At 39.7% G+C, this 21,422-nt stretch overlaps 1 protein-coding gene across 1 annotated transcript in view; it reads left to right on the plus strand.

The window, feature by feature from the left end:
* The first annotated feature begins 12,431 nt into the window (after positions 1-12,431).
* Positions 12,432-21,422, plus strand: part of COPB2 (COPI coat complex subunit beta 2) — a 28,630-nt gene continuing 19,639 nt past the window's right edge. The window contains exons 1-4 of the mRNA XM_082392370.1: positions 12,432-12,573; positions 16,727-16,864; positions 20,401-20,487; positions 20,693-20,819. Coding sequence (XP_082248496.1) covers positions 12,571-12,573; positions 16,727-16,864; positions 20,401-20,487; positions 20,693-20,819 — 355 coding nt within the window. The 5' untranslated portion in view covers positions 12,432-12,570. The remainder of the gene's footprint in view (positions 12,574-16,726; positions 16,865-20,400; positions 20,488-20,692; positions 20,820-21,422) is intronic.

Below are 21,422 nucleotides of genomic sequence, written 5' to 3' on the forward strand. Positions count from 1 at the left end.
ATTGCTAATTGTCCAAGGAGAAAATCACAGTAGAAATAACAGGCAGATACAAGACTCCAAATGTTGGTGATAACTGTATTTAACCTTTCCTAAAGGAACGTTAGAGAGGCTTTAATACTTTGGTTGGGGGAACACCAATGTGTGAAAAAAGAAACAGCAATTGCTGACAGAGTCACTTTCCACCTGAAGGAACCATGCCAGAATCAGTTTCTAATAGGAGGGAAGGGTAATGAGAGTGCACTGTGGATTACAGTCACATTCAACATCACATTCTACATCTCTAAAAGCTTCTCTGGACAGACTGTAAATTACTCTGACCTCAAAGAAAATGTTCACACTAAGGCTTTGGTTTTTATGAACATTCCACGTGGACAGTCTGACCTGGCTTCTGATAAAATAAGAAACCAACCAAGAAATCAGCTGAGCCACACAGAGCCAAGGGTCAGGCCTGGTTTGATGATTGATTCAGACTGTTTCCTTACCACCCATATACCTAAGAGAGAAAAGAGCATAATTTCCATAAATGATAACCAAACCCAGGGCTAATTTGGAATGGCTACTTGCTACCCCAAACTTGCTTTGACTATTGTTAAAATCAACGTGACATCTGGGGCTTTCTTTCAGGTTTCAAAACTACAGTTGAGAGGGCCATACCATCTTTTGTTTGTGGGCGGGTTATTGGCTACTGTACTACGCAGGGCTCTTGATTGAAAACAACAGACACTAACTCTAGGTATGTATCAGATGCATATTTGCTGGGGAACAAGGCCCACCCATGACTCCACCCAGGATCTGTGCACGCAGCATAGTGCCATGGGCACTGCATAGGCACCATGGTCCTGCATCCTGTCCATTGGTGCTACTGCAGCTTTTCACCCTGGACGTGCCCTCTATACTGTTGGGTTCCACTGTGAATTATCACCAGCTGACCAGTCTCTCAAGATTCAGCTCGGACAGGAACACCTTACAGTTTGTACTGAGGCCACATGGCCATGCTTAAGTCCAAGCTGCCAGGGGATGGGGAAATCCCCCGCATGGGAAGGACATACTGAGCAGACAAACAATAATGCTCACTGTAGATGAGTTAGAAAAAAATAAAAATAGCTACCCTCACATGATATCCAGATAGATAGATAGATAAATAGATATGGTGTATTAGATATATACCATATATTAGTGTGTGTGTGTGTGTGTGTGTGTGTGTGTGTGTATTTCTTCCGGAAATCAGTCAACAAATATTTATAGATAGTAGGTTTAGGTGTCCTCGTGAAGATCTTATTTTCAACTCCTTAGCAATAGAAGACCAGCTAGAAACCTTTACGTGGGATTTGCACTGGGTCCTCTTCCAGCCTGCCAGGCCCCAGTGATTTGTACCAGTTTCCTGCCCTACACACATCAACCCTATCCTCCAGCCCATTTTTTCTTGGTCCTTTTCTTAAACATTTACTTCTGAGCTAGATGCTGTAAAGGGACACAATATAGAAAGATGGGAAGGGAACTAACATTTACCAAGTGCTGGTTTGTTATTGAGTGTTCTGGGACCTGGTTAAGTTAACATTATCCTTATAATAGGTAGGGCTGTTACCTTACAAGACTCATCTGGATTTGAGGCCCAGCTCTTTCACATACTGTGACCTGGAGCAAGTTATTTAAACTTTGCAACCACCAGATTTCTCATCTACAAAATGGAGATACTTTCAGGATTGCTGGATGAAGCGCCAAACTCTGTGGCAGATGGCCAACTGTTGTTACTAGCCATCAGCTGAAATCTGGACTATTCTTAAGTATCTCCTCCTCCCAGAAGCCTTCCTCAATCTCCCAAGGCAGATGGTATCCCACCCTCCTCCTTTTGTCTTTGGTTTTCACCTTCTCTGTGAAGCTCGATACAGGCAGTTAAAACTATTGAATACCAGGAATCTTCACCAAATCCCCAGCAACACCTAACAATGCCTTGCACACAGTAGGTCTTCTATAAAAAGCCATTGAATTGAAATAGCCAAACTAAATTCTTCATGGCAAACTATCCTTTTAGCAACCTAAATGTGCTAGTTAGTTGTCTAAATTGCTCTTTCTCAACAAAAAAAGGAGATGTTTTGCACTTAGAGTCACACCAGCAAGGTTTGGATTCCACATTTAGCATATTATACAAAATCTTGACAAAATAACCCTTAAACACATCCTTAGAAAGGAGCCATGCTGGAGACTGACATATGGCCTTTCCATAAATCCAACATAGCCATTTTCCACTTTGATTACTGCTAAGTACTAGAGGACACAGATGGATTGCATTTAAGGACAAGTGATAGGAAAATCACCTGTTTTTAAACCCCAGACTCTCATCCAGTGAGGGAACAGGTTCTCATCATGGGCGGTACAAAGGAACTGAGGTGTTTGGAAGGAAAGGCAGATTCACTTCTGGTTTGTGTTCATTCCAAGAGGAGAGAGGTACTGTTAATATTATTTAAATTATTTCTTTATTTCTGAGATCAAATAGCTGAATTTGTATAAATTTAAGTGCATGATGCAATTTCACTATGCAGTCACAGACTAAGGAACTCACTCTGTCTTAACTCACTGGGGAATCCTACTCAGGGTTTTGTTGTACACATTAGCTTTTCAGCAAATTGCAAAGAAAATGGTAGAGAATAAGACAGAGGGAACATATTTGATCTGAAAATGTTCTAAAGCTGCATTAAGAACCCTCTTCACTGTAATCTTGACTGTTGGAAGATGTGGCTAAATTTCTAGTCTTTCTGCCTTCTCCCCTAATATCAAATACAAGATTGATGTTCCTCCTTATCCAGGGCTCTTAGGAGCTGTGTACACCTTGCATTTCTCGTTGGTGTCCCATGGATGCCCTCTTACCACTGCCATTGGTCCCAGCTCCCTATGGGAACATGGACTTCCATGTCCAGGGTACAGGGGGAGGGGCCTCTTGTGTAAGCACTGCTGATTCCTACAGTGTGACCACTGCGCTGTGTCCTTCATTCTTTACTTGTTTAGCCATGTGGCTACAAACCACTAAAATCTGTAGCTAGCCCCCTACTCTTTCTGCTGTAATTGGAATTTATAGTGCATCTAATCTTCCTGGGTTTTGGTGTTTTTTTTAAGCAGGCAAAATAATTGTATAAAGTCCTTTAAAGAGTACTCACCCTGGATATGTTTGTGTGGACAATGTTTTTATTATATTATCACAGTAAGCTCAAGCACCTTTAGAATAGGAATGGTGTCTTTTTTATCTAGATCTAGAACTCTGCATGATTCCTAGCACATAACAGGTCATCAGGAAATGTTTATTGAATTTGATTGCGTTGTCTGCATCACAGGCTTGGTGCTTGGATTTTTTACACGGTTTCCATGAAATCTTGAAACTTGTATGAAAAGTACATGTATATATACCTTTTTCCCCTTGGGAGAATATTCCGCTGTAATCTGGGAATACTAGTGACTGCTCTGAACCTTTCCCTCATATTCTGACCCAGGTGAGAGAGGCAGCAGTGGTGGAAAGAATGGAGGGAGAACCTGAGACAGATGATTGAACAGAGGTTGTTGGAGAGTCAAGGCTGAGAGATGCTGGCAGGAAATAGGCACATGAAGGAACGTGGGGAAAATTCTTGTCAAATATGTCAAAATGTTTTCCTGCCACATCACCCATAGATGGGGTCAGTTTTCAGGAGCACTGTGAAGGGTTCTGTCTCACCTCCTTTAAAAGCATAGTGTTGGCATATGCCCCTTGCCATTTCAGCCTAGATCTCTTTCCTCCATTCTAAATTAGGATAATTTCTCATCGTTTTTGTTTTTCATGCTCAAAATGCCTTCATTAAGACCCAATTATAAACTCTCTCGAGGCTTCTGGTTTCTGTTAATAGCAAGCTGGTTTACTCAGATCAAAACTCTTGCTGAAAACAACAGCAAAAAATACTGCTAAAATAGATTGAAATAAATACCACTACCTTAAAATAATCAAAGATTTGAAAACACAATAAAGAACTTCCAGGTCAATATCTGGATGAAAGCCTGCTATAGAAATGGCAGGAAGACTATTGGATGGTCAAAACCCCTAAGATCATCTGTCATTACTGCTGTGCCCACAAGGGGCTAGATGGCCACAAGTCAAGGCCTGGAACCCACAGAAACTGAAGAGTCTTATAGGACATAAGTCTTATAATTTCCCCAAATTAATACACACACAGATTGAGGCTAAACCAGATCTAAATCTGCCTTCCCTACCCCTCAACATCAAGGGACTGCAGGAAAGCCTGCCATGGCAATAAGCAAGGCAAAAGAATTAAAAAGAAAAGAGACAAAAAGTCTTCAAGAATTTGTAGCCACAGAATACCCTGTTGTGGATATGTACTGTGGGTACACTTAGCCTGGGTGGGCCAGAGGCGTTTAAGCCATGAATTCGGTGTGAAGAGATCTCAATTGTTATCAGGTGCCTGGCAAAACCAAAATAAAGCCTCTCTGGAGGGGGACACATTCAAACTAGGCTTCAGAGTACCCCCCAAAATAATTTAAAGACAGTGACCAGTTATCCAATCAAAGATAACTAAGCATAAAGGGAACAAGAACCAGCAAAACGACAGACAGAAGAAATATACCCGCAGAGACTTCTTTTTTTATTTTATTTTTTTAATTTATTTATTTTATTTATTTATTTATTTTTGGCTGCGTTGGGTCTTCCTTGCTGCGTGCGTGCTTTCTCCAGTTGCGGTGAGCGGGGGCTACTCTTCGTTGCAGTGTGCGGGCTTCTCATTGCGGTGGCTTCTCTTGTTGCAGAGCATGGGCTCTAGGCATGCGGGCTTCAGTAGTTCGGGCATGAGGACTCAGTAGTTGTGGCTTTTGGGCTCTAGAGCACAGGCTCAGTAGTTGTGGCGCACGGGCTTCATTGCTCCGCGGCGTGTGGGAACTTCCCGGACCAGGGCTTGAACCCTCGCCCCCTGCATTGGCAGGCAGATTCTTAACCACTGCGCCACCAGGGAAGCCCTCCGCAGAGACTTCTGCTGTCAGAGCCAGGTTTAAAAACCCAGGTTTCCATGTTTATGGAAATGACAACCTTGAAAATAACTGTAAGGAGACTATGAAAAGTTACATACTCTATCTGAAAAAAAGAACCAAACTAAAAATAAAGATAGTAATTGAAATTTAAAACTCAATAATCACATTTGCAACATACTGACACTATAAGGGAGAAATAATGAACTGGAAGGTGGGGCAGAAGACCTTATACAGCATGCAGGACTGAGAGAAGAAAATGGAAAAAATACACAGAAGTGTGTAGAAGATGTGGAGAATGCTGTACAAAGTTCTAACTTTGGCATTCCAGGAAGAGACAAAAGAGGGAAAAGAGGATAGGGGTTGAGAATTTTTCAGAACTGATGAAAGATACCTATTCACAGATTTAAGACACTCAGTGGATCCCAAGCAGAATAAAATAAAACCCATGCCTCAACAACTCATAATGAAACTTCAGAAAACCAAGACATAGAGAAAATCTTAAAGCAACCAGAGAAAAAAATTATCATCAAAGGAGGAACTGACAAAGGACTTTTAACAGCAAGTCAGAAAAGGGTAGACTGATACAGCTTTAATGTGCTCAAAGAAAATTAGTGCTAACCTAGAATTCTATACACAACCACAAAAAAAATACCATTCAAAAATGAATTTGGTCCCCTTTCCTAGAGTATGGTCCCCTATAAAATTCTGGACACTCTGAGAGAGGCTTGAAAAACCCATGTTGATTGATTGCACTTTAAAGGGATGGGCTAGGTGATGAGTTTATCAGTCCGATATTTGAGAAAGTCATAGAACAAGTCCTTGTAACCGCACACAGAGTTGGTGGGAAAGGGAGAAGAGGGTACCTGAGAGGTTGGAAGTGGCTGCCAAAGACCAACTAGGCTTATTTTATAATTTGCCCTACCGTGAAGATAGCTCGTCAGTGTAAAATACCTGCTTTCTCCTTTCATTGTTCCTCAAATAGATGCATCAAGGACCAGTTCATTATCCTTACCTTACAGGCAACGTTGATGCTCAAAATACTTAACAATACTCGGGCACCAGCACTCATCAATCAGAAGAGTTGCCTAATATCAGACTAGATGCTGGCTGTTGCACAAGATCAGGGGCCTGGGGGCCTATTGCAGTGTAAATTTTTATCCCTTTCGTGGCCACAATAGGGAGAAACCCAGGGGAGAGACCTGATCAGCTTCAGCTAGGATGGTGGAGACATTCAAGGTAGCAGCTATCTAATGACTGGTATATTAAAACATTTGTTGACATACAAATACATACGTGATGAACATGAGCCCTTCCAGCCCTTCCACCAGTCTCCTTAGCAGGTCTCATCCTTCCCCTGCTCCCTGATCATTGCCTCACCTTTCTCCCTTGCAAGTTTAAACCTTTCAACAAAGCTGCTTCCTTGTCTAGTTTTACCAGGAACACACCTTACCAAAAAAATCCTTCCTCAAAACCCTCAGACAGGGATTGCATATTCTACCTTGGCAACTGTTCACTCCTGGATATGACTATACCATTTTGTTGCACCTCAAATGGGCTTTATAAAATGAAAATCAAGATTTACGCAGAAAATAAGAGGTATTTCTTTGCTTTATAGTCAGATTCAAACTAAACTTCCTTTAAATGACAAGCTCCTTTGCTACATTTTATATTTGCATAAAGTAATTTATTTTCTTTATTACAGTGTATGTTTATAATAGAAAAGTTAGAAAATATAACCAAAAGCACCTGTAATCTTTTTCTACCTCCCTCAGATATTGACTTTACCTATATATGTATGTCTGTATGTATGTATGAATGGATATATATATATGATCCAATTAACATTCACTTTATATATAAATCTTTTCAGGATAAAGTTATATCTGTATTCATTGTCAATGTCAGATGCACCAAAGTATGGCCGTATTTAGCAAAGAAAACACTTTCTTCTTCCTATATTTGGATTTTAATGAATGGATCAAGCATTATCAATATGAAGTTGCTTTGACATCAAATGAAAAGTCCTGTAGCAGCACAGCTCAATATAATTTGGATTATCATCTTCAGGTACAAAAGCATATCATGAGTTCAGAGCTCAAGGACTTCATTTTTAAAACTTGGAGCTTGAACTACATTTGAATTCAAATTCAGTCATGCCCTTAGATCAACTTGAGCTGACAAACTCTTTAGAAGACAGTGGAATAAGGCAATTTGATCAAAATTATACTGTGCAGTGCCTTGTCACTCCAGATATTTCACTTTTACATTAAATGTTTTTCAATTAATTTAAAGGTAACTGCTATATGCCAGATATCCAGGCTATTTGTCCTTATTATTCATTTATTTATATGCAGCACTATCATTTACAAGCACATAATTCTTAAGGAAACATAATTGCTCTAAACCTCTCAATTTGCTTATATAAAACTTTGTAAAGTCTTTTCTCTGGAAAGACAGTTAAGCATTGGTTGTCAGAGAATGTCCCCCCAGGACCTCTGCATACCGTGCGCACTTGGGCCTCTGCTCCTGGTCCCCTCACACCCACCAGGCTCCTTGCCCTGAGCCCCAGGACCCTCAAGTTTATACAGCATTGTTTCAAGCATAATAAAGCCTCAACAAACATTTGCTGATTTAAGGTGGCTTCCTGAGAAAAAGAGCAATGCATACTGTAAAATATGCAGGAAGAACTACTTCACTGGCACATGAATGAAGTAAAAAAAGTCTAATATATCCTGCAGCCACTCCCTTTGCCCATTTCATTTGACAAGAATATAGAATCACAGACTCAAAATTCTAAAGAAACTTGGAGTAGAAAGGGACCTTAGAGTTCATTTTTCCAACATTATTTTGTAAGTAATGAAACTGAGACCCAGAGAGTTCATTCCACAAGACAACCCTGAGTCAAAGAAGTCTCCAGAACCTGCTAGACATGACTTAACCACAGGTTGTCTTAGCACTCCACATGTGAAGAACTGGATATAGAATGTCCAGGGTGTGGACCATTATGGAGGTCACTAAATGACCAAGTCCCAAAACTCTGCTGCCATATTTACAATGTCTAGCAATTCCTACCAATGAAATCACTGCCTTCATTCATTCAAAGCTCACTTTAAACCCTGCCTCCTCTAAATACGTTTATTAAAAAGACATAGAGTCAATGCCATTTTTAAGAAGGTAAAAGTATACTCGTGTCAAAAACATGACTAACAATCTGGATATTTACACTTTCAAGTAAACAAAAGTGAACATTCCCTCTATCCCAAATCCCACGTCAAACTCACACGGAGTAAATTTAACAGATTTTAAATTCTGAGAAGGTAATCATACAAAGTGTACAGCACATTGTAGTTGATCAGTGCTTTTGCAATCCGTCAAAGCTTTGCCTCTGTCAGGCAACCTTATTAAGCTTCATTCTTCTTGGAAGACAACTCAGTGGTTCTCCAATTCAATTCGGTCTCCTGCTGGTTAGTATGTGATTATGTGGTCAAGACTCCCACTTTCATTCACTTCATGCAGAAATCCAGCTGAGAACCTTAACATTTCCTTTAATAGGGAAAGTAACTGACATGCAATGATGAATCAGTAATAGAGCATGAAGATTACCCTACTTAACATTCTTCAGTGCTTCCCTAGATCCTTCAGGGTAAAGTCCAGACTTCTTAAACTGGCAATCATGGACTTTCAAGGATCTGAGCGTCATCTATCTTTCTAGTCCCATTTCTCACTCCTCCCCCTTCTTACTCTCTGGTCCAAGCATGCCAAACTACTTCTAGTTCTCTGGAAAAATCGAACTCTCAAGTCTCTCCACTTAAAATGCCCTACATATACCCTCTTGACGTTTGTCTGGCTAGTTCCTAACTCATACTGTAAAGGTCCATTTAGTTGCATGCATCCATGTGGAGTGTCATCATGAAGTAATTAACGTCAACTATACCCCAAATATAGGAACAATCAATCCACTTTCAGTGAGACATCAACATTTGTCTTTTCATGACTAAACTTTTGGTAAAATAGTTTATACCCACCACTTCCACTTCTTTATCATCCAATCCTTTCTTAATCCCTTGCAAACCTGCTTCCCCTAGCATTACTCAACTGAAAAAAAAAATATTTTTAAGGCTACTAGTGTCCTCGTAATAATCTAATTCACTGACAATAGTTTGTTTTTTTTTTCTCCAAATACCAAGTTTTCTTAAGTTCTCTAAAGCCATCTAGACTGCTAGTCACCCTATTATATTCTACCTCCCTTCCCTTCTGTGGCATACAGTTTTCCTTGCTGTCTTATTCTAATTGTTCCTTTACTGTGTCATTTACTGGCTCCACTTCTTCCTCTAATTAAAGATATTCCTCTGGGTTCACTATTTTCAAAACATGAGCATTAGGATGCCTCCCAATTCCTTAACTCACAAAACAAATGCAAATTATTTGTGTACCCTGTTGATTCTAGCTTCTTAGTGAGAAAGGAAGAACTCACAGTCCAGTAACAAGAGCATTCATTTTGGAGATAAACTTGGGTTCAGATCTCAAGTATGTCACCAACTCTTGAGCAGTGTGGCATGGGGCATATTACTCAACTCATTTGGGCCTCAGTGTTTCATCTCTAAGTTGAAGAAAATAATGGCTATCTTTCAGTATTACTATATGAATTGCAGTATGCAAAGTGCATATTTCAATGCTGGGTACAAAATTGGGCACTCAATGAAATCTATTCAATATTATTATTTCCACACCCACTTCCTCCAAACTTGTATAGTATCTCACTGTTCCAATCCATTTCTTCATTCTCATCAAAAAAAGATAAATCTTATAGAGTGCATATATGAACACGTTTTTTTTTTTCTGGCTTAATTGTTCCCGAGTGCTTATTGAATCAAAGCCCAATTCCTCCCTATTTAAGTAAATTTTCAGATTTTAGCCCCATCCTTCCTTTCCAGCCTTCTCCCTCACTGCCATTCTAAATGAATACCATTTTCCAAACAAACTGGATTTTTGTGGTCCAAAGGTCCACCTCAAATTCTGCCTCCTTTATGAAAATTATCTCCCCAGCTGGATATTTTATCTTGAGTATTTTATTGGTACTTCTTATAAATTGTAACCCTTTTGAAGGGAGAAACTAGGTTCTTATTCATTCTCCTACTCATCACTTTGCTAAGTGATGAGACATGTATATATTTTAAAAATACCAACTAGACTTTTCCTCAAGGAATTATTTTCACTTCCTCAACTTCTCATGAAAGGGTGGGAATAGAATAGGGAGGGAAGGGTGTATGTAGAGTACTGACAGAGACACTGCTGGCTGAACTTCCACTTGGAATTCTCCCAGCAGCAGCAAAAAGGCAGGGTTGAAACAGTCATCCTAGAAACTGACCAGGTAAGACTTTAAGATCTGTTGATCAATTGCACTCAAACTCTTGGGAAACCCTTTCCCAATTTGCTAAGCTTGTCCATATTTCTTTTCTTTCCCAGAGTTATTTTTCTACTTTCTAGTCTTCTCTAAACTGAAGAGTAAACAAAAGATTTTATTTTAAACCCACAGTTGAACACACAGGAATATACACACATATATTGAATGTTATTTTATGTATTAGTTCATATTTGAGAATCTTATTTCTTTAAAGTGAAATTTCTTTCAACCCAAATCCAAGACTAAATTTTTATAGGTATAATCTTCAGGCAGCACCTGGTATAGTGCTTTGGATACAGTACAAATTCATTATGTAATGTCTGAAAGAAGAATGAATTTATAATGCACAACTCCAGAACTTAATGTTGGTTAACTGCCATGGAAAAAAATGAGAAAATATATAGTCAAAGTGAGTGTGAAACTTCGGGGCTCAGCATCTTGGGTGCCTAGCGGTGTACAAAGATTTTTTTTTTAAGATGAGGAAAACTAAGACCCACAAAGAGGTCACACTGGCAACAAACCTCCTGCTAAAGGCAAATTACCTGATGCAGAGTCCATATGTCTCCCTCTGAATATTACTTTCCACACACACACACACATACACACACACTTCTTTTTTTTTTTTTTTTCCTTTCTGATAATCTAGAGGTCTAAAAAGTCCCCAAGGCTACTCTCAGGCCTGAGGTACACGTTTATATGTAGCAAAAGGGCAAGTGTTACTTGGCCCACGGTGTTTAAAAAATAAAATAAAATTTTAAAATAAATAAATGTATTTTAAAAAGTGGGAAGGGATTTCCCTGATGGCGCAGTGGTTAAGGATCCGCCTGCCAATAGGACACGGGTTCGAGCCCTGGTCCAGGAAGATCCCACATGCCGCAGAGCAACTAAGCCTGTAAACCACAACTACTGAGCCTGCACTCTAGAGCCCGTAAGCCACAACTACTGAAGCCCGCGTGCCTAGAGCCTGTGCTCCGCAACAAGAGAAGCCGCCACAGTGAGAAGCCCGTGCACCGCAACAAAGAGTAGCCCCCGCTCGCCGCAACTAGAGAAAGCCAGGGTGCAGCAACGAAGATCCAACGCAGCCAAAAATAAACAAAATTAAAAAATAAAAGAAAAAAAAAGGCGGGAAGAGGGTGCGGGTAGGCAAAAGCTCTAGCACTTTACTTTGCAACCGCTATGGCTCAGGTCCTTACTCTAGAGTTCAACTACCTTAATGAAGATATACTTTGGTGTATTAGAAAGAGCACAGGACTTGGAGGACTTATCAGTCTGGTATCAAATCCTGACTCTACCATTTACTGTGTGGCCTTGGCGGGGACCCTTAACTTCTTTGAGCCTTAGTTTCTTCATCAGTAAAATGGAGATAATTCAGATTCGATGTGAAGATTTGAGAGGAAAGTATTCTGGCACACAGCCGAAGATCAATAAATAGTTATAAATGAATGAACAACGCGGTCGACGCTCAATAGAAGGAGATCCTGCAGGGTCGGATACTCCCATCTCCTGGCGAGCTCCAGAGCTGACGGCTTTTGGCAGCCCTCCGACCACCGATGCCTGAAGCTCAGCCCAGAAACCGGCCTACATCTTTCCAGCCTCAATTAGGGCCCCGAGCAGGCCCCGCAGAGGACTCTCTGGGCCTCGTTCTCAGGCCCACCAGGGTACAGTGGGCTTAGAGCCTAGCTTCGCCTTCCCTTCTCTTCCCCGCCCTCTCCTCAGAGCCAGAATCAGAGGAAGCCTCACAGCGCTTCTCAGCCCCTGCGACACAACTCCACTATAGGGGAGTTTCTCCGGACGTTAGCATTCGGATGAAGCATTTCGCTTTTTCTCATCTCATTTAACTCGCGGTTTTCTGATTCTCGTACACGATCAGCAGCCCCAGGACACTGCAGCGGGTAGTGGAGGCCACACACCCCCTGCCCCAGCAGCGCCAGGTGGGCTCGAGGCCGTTTAGGAGGCCTTGTTGCCTTGGAAATTGGGGCGGGGCTTGGGAAACGTCAGCCCTGCGCCGCGTTTGCGCAGGCGCTCGGGCCCTGGCCTCGAGTTCTATCGCGAGAACTCCTCCCGGAAGTTCCACGTCAAGCAGTCGGCCGGTCAGCGGGTCGGTGGGTCTCTCCCGGACAGCTTCGTCTGCAGCGAGTGAAGGCGCCCGGGCTCGGACCAACGGAGCCATGGTAGGTCCAGGCCCTGCAGGAGGGAGTCGGGCCCCTGCGGCCAAGGCCAATTCCTGGGGCTCCTGGCCTGAGGACAGTAGTCAGCAGCGGCCTGGGCTCCCGCTGCGGCCGCCGCCTCAGGCCTTGCGGGTCCTGGTCCAGTTTGAACTCTGGGAGGGAGGAGGCGGTGGGTGGTTTGAGGAGGCAGCCCCTGGAATTGAGGGGTCCCTGACTCCTCCGGTGCTTACGGCGTTTGCCGGAGGTCCTGTGGTCTGCAGCGGGATCCTTGGTGTAGGGAAATAGAAGAGACCGAAAACGTTGAACTCCGTAGAAGGTTTTGATGAAACTGCCTCATTGTGCCTTTAAAACGGCGACAGCTGATTTTGCACTCATGTTGGGCTTGTTCTGGTATAGTATGTGCTGACCGCAAACTACGAACTTAAACAGGCAAGCCCCCCTCCCCCCCAAAAAGTAAATAAAACGCATAGAGAGTCAAGAGTGGAATTTCAGATGCTTTGGGACCCCAGCTTAAGTTTCTAGGGAGAAACGAAGAGTTGGGGAGTTGTTTATAAAACTGGTTGGCGTGCTTTTCTGCATTTGCAAATATAGCGGCTGATAAGGATGACAGTCAGGACAGCATTTTTTATTATCACCCCCAAATATGCTCTAAAATACTTCTGCACAAAAAGAGTTATAATAAGAAAAACAGTACGATAGTGTGAAAATTTCTTTCCAAAAAGATGTAAGAAATTCAATATTTTGTATTTAAACATTTTCCTGCTTTTTTTCACTTGTTAGGAAGCACAGGTTCAAGGATTTTGGAGCTTGAAGACCGTAGGGATTAATAAGTCCAAGTTCCTCACCTTGCAGTTAAAGGAAAAAAATAAATAAAAACTTAAAATCAAGTTCGTTTAAGGCTCATTGCTGCAGAGTTTTAACTACAACAGACGTTGATTCCCCGGGGAAACTTGTGAACATTATGGATACTTCCAGAAAAATGCATAGAGAAACACAGCATTGCATAAAATTTTAGTGGGTTCACTCACAGATACCGCCCCCCCCCCAATCCTCATCCATGAACTTTCTTGGGTCCCCAGGTTAAGAGCCTCTGAACAGTACTCAAGTCACTTAATTATGCCACCTCGTATTACCAACGACCTGCTCTGGGGTGTGCTGTGCTTTCAGCACTGGACATTTTTGGAAACAGCCCTTGCATCTGCCTAATTTAGTTTTCTTTTGCAATGTTTAAGAGTATTTTTATAATTACATATTTCATTCTTTAACACATTTAAAATCTTTTATATAACTACAAAATGTGAATTTATTTTTTCACTCATTTACCGTAGAGTGTTTACTATGTGCCATGGATTTTGCTAAACATTTGCCTCCTAATTCTCACAACAGCTGGGAGAGTGAGTTATAAATGCTTATGGAGTGGTTACAATAGGCCAGGCACTGTACTAACTGTTTAACACTGAATTTAATTCCCATTATACTAACGGTAGATAATAGTCAATGGTTTTACATTTCTCAAACCTGAGAAAAGTTAAGTAAACTTACCCACTGTTGTACGTTTGAAATGAGTAGTGGAACTGAAGTTTGAGTCCGTCATCATTCTTTAGACCTCGATTATACTGTCTGTACTTAAACCCCTATACCCGAATATATAAGATGCTGTGGAGATAAACACATGAATAAGCAGTGACCCTGCCCTTAAGGAGCATCTACTCTAGAAAGCAAAAACAGACATGTGCACAAATGTTAAATGTTAAAATTAAAACCTGTAGGATCCCGTAGGAAAGGATACTTCTGGTAGGGTAATCTGAAAGATCATAGTAGTGGCAGTAGCATTTAAGCTGAGTCCTAAATGCATCCAGCTTTTGGGAGATATAAGGAGACATTTAGAGTTAAGGCTGCAGTATGAGTACCTTACTCATTTTGGTATTCCACAGTGCCTAGTACAATGTCTCATTCAAAGTAGGCACTAAAATCTTGGGAGAAATACAGCAGGAGCTCTTGGCCGTGCTTTTTAAACTGAGATTGTGCATTGGGGGTACGTAGAGTTATACTGGGGTTGCTCAGTCCCCTGGACCACCTTCCTGAAGCATCACTTTTACTCAGTAATCAAGCATTTAAAACAGTTTTAATGGTAAAATATACAGAGTTTATAAGTGTACAGTTTCCTCATTTACTAGAGGAAAAAGCCTCCACCGTGGTTCCTGGCATGTAATAGACACATCATGTTTGCTGACTCTGAAGAGACCAGAAAAAAAGAATTAACATTTGTGATGATAATTAATGGGACAAAATTCAGAAATGGGTGAAGTAAGAGGTCCTGCTTCAGCAAGGTATGTGAAGATGATGGTTTGAAAGTAGCAAGTTTGAGATGGAGAAGAAGGTAAGACAGTGGAAACATTTTTGTGGCTATTGTAGAGAAGAGCAAGAGAACTCGGATCTTTTAAAGGGAAGTAAGAGGTATAAGTTGTTGCCAAAAGTGAGGGAGGCCTGTATAGAAGTCAGAACAAGGTTCGAAGCAGTCAGTGACCCAGATTTGATAGAGATCCAAAACGATGAATAAAAGCCTTGTGAGGTGTTTGCTTTTTCTCAGGAAATTATCTCTGCGGAAATTATCTAGCAGTCTTCATTTGTGTAGAAAAGTAACGTTAAATTTCTGTCCCATTCATGATCATCACGGAAGATTGCAAAAATAAAAATTTGATGATAACTCAACTTGCCAAATAAACTTTTAGGTTGTGTGTAAAACCTGTTGAAGGAGAAACATTTTAAATCAGTCTTCCTCAGATCTGCTTCCAAGAGAGAATTAAGACTACTGCCCTAAGCCATCATTGTATATAATGAATTAACTTTTCTCCTAGAAAGGTATCCTTGGGATAATTGAGAAAGTAGTTATTCAGATCATTTTCTTTCTGTGGTTTAGATGAGGAATCCAGGTTAAAAAAGGCTGTTTTAAACTATTAGTATTTTATGACTCAAGAGAGTATTTTAGCTTCGGTTTAAAATTGTAATTTCCATTTGGTTCTTGTAACTTAAATACATTAAAATATTATGAACATTCCCATTTGGCTCCAAAGCCCTTCATGGACATGGATATAACCCCTATTGATCCCACATTACATTGCCTAGCATTTACTAATATTATTGCCAAAATAAATCTAATACTTTTCTCTGAAGAACTCAATTTTTTAAAAAAATAATTGAGGTATAATTGACATATGACATTATATTAGTTTTAGGTGTCCAATATAATGATTTGATGTTTGTGTATATTGTGAAACAATCACCACAATAAGTCTAAACACCTGTCACCATACATAGTTACAAAAATGTGTTTTTTCTTGCAATGAAAACGTTTAAGATCTACTCTCTTAGCAACTGTCAAATATGCAACACTGCATTATTAATTACTGTGCTGTACATTACATCTCCATGACCTACTACTTTATAACTGGAAATTTGTACCCTTTGACCCCCTTCACCCATTTCTCCCCCTTCCACACTCCACCTCTGGGAAGTACCAGTCTGTTCTCAATATCTGTGAGCCAGGTTTTTGTGTTTTGTTTTTTGTGTTTTTTTTCATATACATCAACCAAAACAATATATCACAACATATTGACGGCCGAAGCAGATATGGGAAAACAACTGTCTTCTATTAAGTCAGAATTTAAAGAGTTTTGCAAAAATGTGAAACATTGCTACTCTTCTCACTAAATTTCTTTTGAAACTATAGTTAGTTTTCATAACAATATCTTACTTACATTAACATGTAATGGGTTTAGTTCATTTTTGAAAATGAAATAATACACAAATATTTTAACGTCTCAGTTTTATTTTTTAACATGGTAAATATTAATAAATATAATCTACCTAAAAAGAAGCTTTTTAGTGTCATCAAAAATTAAGACTGTAAAGGTGTCCTAAGACCAAAAAGTTTGACAAGTGCTGCTACAAATTAAAAATTTTTAAATACTCATATTTTTTGCATATATGAGTGAATAAGTAGGTGCTTTAGACTTCAAACTGTGTCTGTAATTTAGCAAAGTAAAAACTGAATTGTTTTGTAGCATGTTAATGCACTGTTTTTAGTTAAGATCTCAAGCATGTTTTATTTGGCATAGCAATTTAATGTTTGTTTGTTTTTTATGTTTGTCCTTAGCCTCTGCGACTCGATATCAAGAGAAAGCTAACTGCTCGATCTGATCGAGTTAAGAGTGTGGATTTGCATCCTACGGAGCCGTGGATGTTGGCGAGTCTTTACAATGGTAGTGTGTGCGTTTGGAATCATGAAACACAGGTAGGAATTTTTAAAGACTTTATTAGAAATACTATCTTAATCTGTTTATAATGAAAGAGAAGAAATATAACAGAGTTCAGTAGTATATGCGTACTGCTTTCTTAAATAAATTGGTACAGAGTATTTTTAATAAAGATAAACTAACATTTATGAGGGTAGAGCTTGTGGGAGAAACTGTTCTGGGCTCATTATATCCAATATTTAAGTGTTAAGTTCTGAGATAGGTAGTATTAGCTCTACTTTGAAATTAAGGAAACTGACACCAATATAAGATCACTTGCTCTAGATGAAAGTATTTAATGGTACTTAATTTTCCATTCAGTGAGTATTCTAACAATCTTAACAATGAGATTTTTACTTTTATTAAATTTTCCCCAAGTGCTCACTGTAATGCATGATGCAGGTAACTTTCAGTCAGCCGTACAAATTATAGATTATATCAGAGAGAGATTTGTAGTCAGCTTTTCATTACATATGAGAATGTGCCTTTTACAGATTATCTGCCTTAAATGCTTTCATCTGAGTAAATAATAGGTCAGCTTAGTTTGTCTTACCTTTTCCGGTCTTTGTTGGCCATCCTTAATCTTTTTCTTTTAAAGTACAGAACATACCATACAGTTTTGAGTCTATTTATACAGTAATTATCCCCAACATCCAAGATTAAGTTCTTAAAATCCTGATAAAATTCACATTTGAGGGACTTAAGATGGCAAAAATAGGCCTTGGGGAACCAAGTTCAGGAGTAAACCTAAAAACACCCTTACAGCTTATATCACTCTAATGAAACAGTAAGGACTACACACTCAGCCAAGTCCCACCAGTGACATTTTATTCACATTAACACTTTGTTCTCTGCTGTATCCCAGTGCCTATGACATTACCTGACACACAGTAAGTGCTCATTAATTATTTGTTGAACTAGTGAATAATAAACTTTCCTTTTAACAGTATATCACTAATTCAGAATTTCTGTCCTGTGACTTCAGATCTTTATCTTGTGAATTCCTTTTGCCTTGATGCGGAGAGTATGCTTGTTAACTGCTTTTGTGTGGGTGGGGTGGGGGGGAGGATCTACTCTCTCCATGTGTTTAAAACCTTTCAGATTTTATGCTTAGCAGATATACTGGTACCTGCTCCACCCACACCGTGCTTCCCAATGCTCCCTGGAGTCCCCTCTGTCAGCTTCATTTAACCATTTCTCAGCTCTGTCATTTCACTATAGTTGTGCTCTAAAGCCCTGGTGTACTTCCCTTATCGTTCTCCAGGCTTTACTGTAACATAACTCTGCTTTATCTGGGTCATCTACTTTGCTTCGTTTTTCTTTTTGTACCCTTCTGTGCCCTTCTGCAGGGCCATCTACTTCCCCTTTCATAATTAATCTCATTGGTAATTTTTTGTTTAATTTCCTTCTTTCCTTCAAAAATGGAGGTTCTCTGAGGACAGGGATTATCCTAGTGTTAATTCCCATTGTTATTCCAAGTGGGTACCTGGCAGACAGGCTCATAGTAGATACTCAGTAAGTTTTTGTTGAATGGTTGACCTGTTTTTGGTTCTCCCTGCTTTTCCTCCTCTTTTTATCACCAACAGAAGTTACTTGCCACTCGTGTATTGAGAGCAAAATTCTTGAAAGAGCCAAAATGGTTTTTGGAAGTAAATTCAAATGTACTTGAATTTCAAATAAGGAGATATTATACTCTTTGAGGTGATGGGTGCAGCAGTTAAAAAATCAGTATGTTATATATACAATGGAATATTTCTCAGTCATGAAAAGGAATGAAACTGAGTTATTTGTAGTGAGGTGGATGGACCTAGAGTCTGTCTATAGAGTGAAGTAAGTCAGAAAGAGAAAAACAAATACCGTATGCTAACGCATATATATGGAAGCTAAAAAATTGGTACTGGTGAACCTAGTGGCAGGGCAGGAATAAAGACACAGATATGGAGAATGGATTAAGGACACGGGGAGGGGGAAGGGTAAGCTGGACGAAGTGAGTGAGTAGCATGGACATATATATGCTACCAAATGTAAAATAGATAGCTAGTGGGGAACTGCTGCATAGTTTCCCTGCTAATTAAATGATGTGGGCAAGCCTTTGAACCATGTTGAGGCTCGGTTTACTTACCTAAATGAAGATGATATGTTGCCTTCTTTACTTCGCAGGATTGTCAGAAGGATTAAATCAAATTGATAAAATTGTGTACGAGACCTATAAGGCACCATACAAGTGTTTCTTTATTTTCTTACATTTCGCTGGTGGTTTACATGTTGAGTGTGTAGCGTTTCCTCCTGTTTAGCTTGTTTAGCTTATGGAATGGGAAGACCATCCCTTAGGTCATTTGTATCAGCCACAGCACTTAACGTGGACCTGAAACATGACTGTTAGTTCTGTAGCTGCTTTATTTTTTATTGCTCAGCAGATCCCTGAGTTTGTTGGCTCCTCACGAGCTTTCGTGGATTTGTCTGTCATCTTATAGGTTGCATGTTCTACCTGTTTGCAGTGTCTGTATCACTGTCCGCTGGTAGTGGTTGTGCAGGTTGGAGCTTATGTCCCCACTTATTCAGCCTTTGACTGAAGAATCTTTGAAGTCTTGCTCAGGAAGCCAGAGTGGGCTCAACAGTTCTTATGAACCAGTCCCTATTTTTAAATTTGGTGCACATGGTTAATCAATCAGAATATGGTCTTTTCATTATTCTCTCGTACAGAGAGAGAGATTGAAAAGTGATAGTTTGATTTGCAGAATTTTAAAGAACAAGGCATCAAAGTGGGAGGACAAAGAGATGCATTCATCTCTGCTCTTTCTAGCAGGGTCTCCTAGTTTTCCACCTTTATCCTGTGTATATAATTCTATTCTGAGCAGCTTTAAGGGACATCTAAATCACTGTGTGCTCGTACTTCACTAAAAGGAAACGGCATCTGTATGGAAGCATATTGCTGAAGTGTACAAAAGAATTATATCTTGTTTATAAGTTTATTTTATGAGTTTATGGGTTTAATTTTTAAAAGAAGAAAACTAGGGGCTAATTCATTCAACAAATACTTATTACACATTCATTGTTTTTCAGCCGCTGTTCTAGGCTCTAGGTATACAGTGGTGAACAAGATTCCTGCCCTCAGGGGGCTTAGCAGGAAAGATTGACATTAAACACGTAATTATGAAGGTGCTATGTTGTGAAAGTGGAGTATAAGGTCCTCTGGGTGGGTTTTCAGGCAGAGGGAACATGAGCAAAGGTAAGGCACTGGGAGTAGCCAAGGATGAAGCTAGAGAAGTAGGAAAGGGCTGGAGCACAGAGGATGGGGAACTTCATCTTGTTGACATTTGCTTTCTTTTATCATTTATAAGTATTTGTACTTTGAATCTGTTAAAGAAAAGATCTTTGGTCTATTTTTTTCATTTGACTGTTGCACTTTTATATTTTAGCCTGAGAACATTTTGTGATTAGTAGTGATCTAAAAAATCGGATGTTTTAAATATAACAGGATAGATTTTTCAGTTATCTCATGACTCAAAGTGTACATTCTTGTGAATTTTTTAAGACACTGGTGAAAACATTTGAAGTATGTGATCTTCCTGTTCGAGCTGCCAAGTTTGTTGCAAGGAAGAATTGGGCTGTGACGGGGGCGGTAAGTAATTCCTTGCGCTTCTAACCCATCTCTGAACCTGTCAGTGGCTGCTTTGGCAGCGAGTCGCAGAGCTTTGACTCTTGCTTTGTTTTGTTAATTAGTGCCTTGTTTTGGAACCTGGGCTTCATACCCTGAGCCTATAATATACTTTTTTGTGCAATTTACTTCATAACAGTAACGATGGTGTTAAACTTTCCATTTCTAGGATGACATGCAGATTAGAGTGTTCAACTACAACACTCTGGAGAGAGTTCATATGTTTGAAGCTCATTCAGACTACATTCGCTGTATTGCTGTTCATCCAACCCAGCCTTTCATTCTAACTAGCAGCGGTAAGAGATGACCCCTTTTGGTCATGTGCGTCTCTTTGAGTAATTCATTTTCATTCAGTGAGACATGCAATTCTTTTACTGCTGTTACAAGCAGAGTTCTAATTCCAAGCAGCCTTTAAACGATTTAAATCCATTAACGTTCTATCAGTGCTGCTTACTTTTGTATTTTAATGAATATCAGCTCTACTTAGGATTTGTATAGCAGTTGCTCCAGTTCCCTTCAGGGAAGACCTGAAGGTCTAGATGCTGAAACGTCTACTGAACAGAAAGCTAATTTACATGCTGATTGAGTGAGTTTTTGGCAGATTGCCATATACCCTAGTCAATTTTATCTTTATAGTCAGACTAGTTTGCTCCTTGGTATTATGTATAAAACAGTGGAGCTTTTGGAAGGCATTTAAAACCAGTTGCACTGAACTGGTAATAGCTCTTTGAAACATTTTTAATTTAGAGATTGAGAAGTAAGTCAAAACTTTTTTTTAACCAATCTTGTATTAAAAGAGAAATGCTTATTTCTGAAATAGTCATTGCCATCATTATTCATTCATACTTAGACTCTAATCAAACTTGTTCCTCTTTCATCATTCTGTAAAGCCCATTGAG

The sequence above is a fragment of the Balaenoptera borealis genome (assembly GCF_965194805.1).
Source record: "Balaenoptera borealis genome assembly, chromosome: 5".
NCBI classification, from domain to species: domain Eukaryota; kingdom Metazoa; phylum Chordata; class Mammalia; order Artiodactyla; family Balaenopteridae; genus Balaenoptera; species Balaenoptera borealis.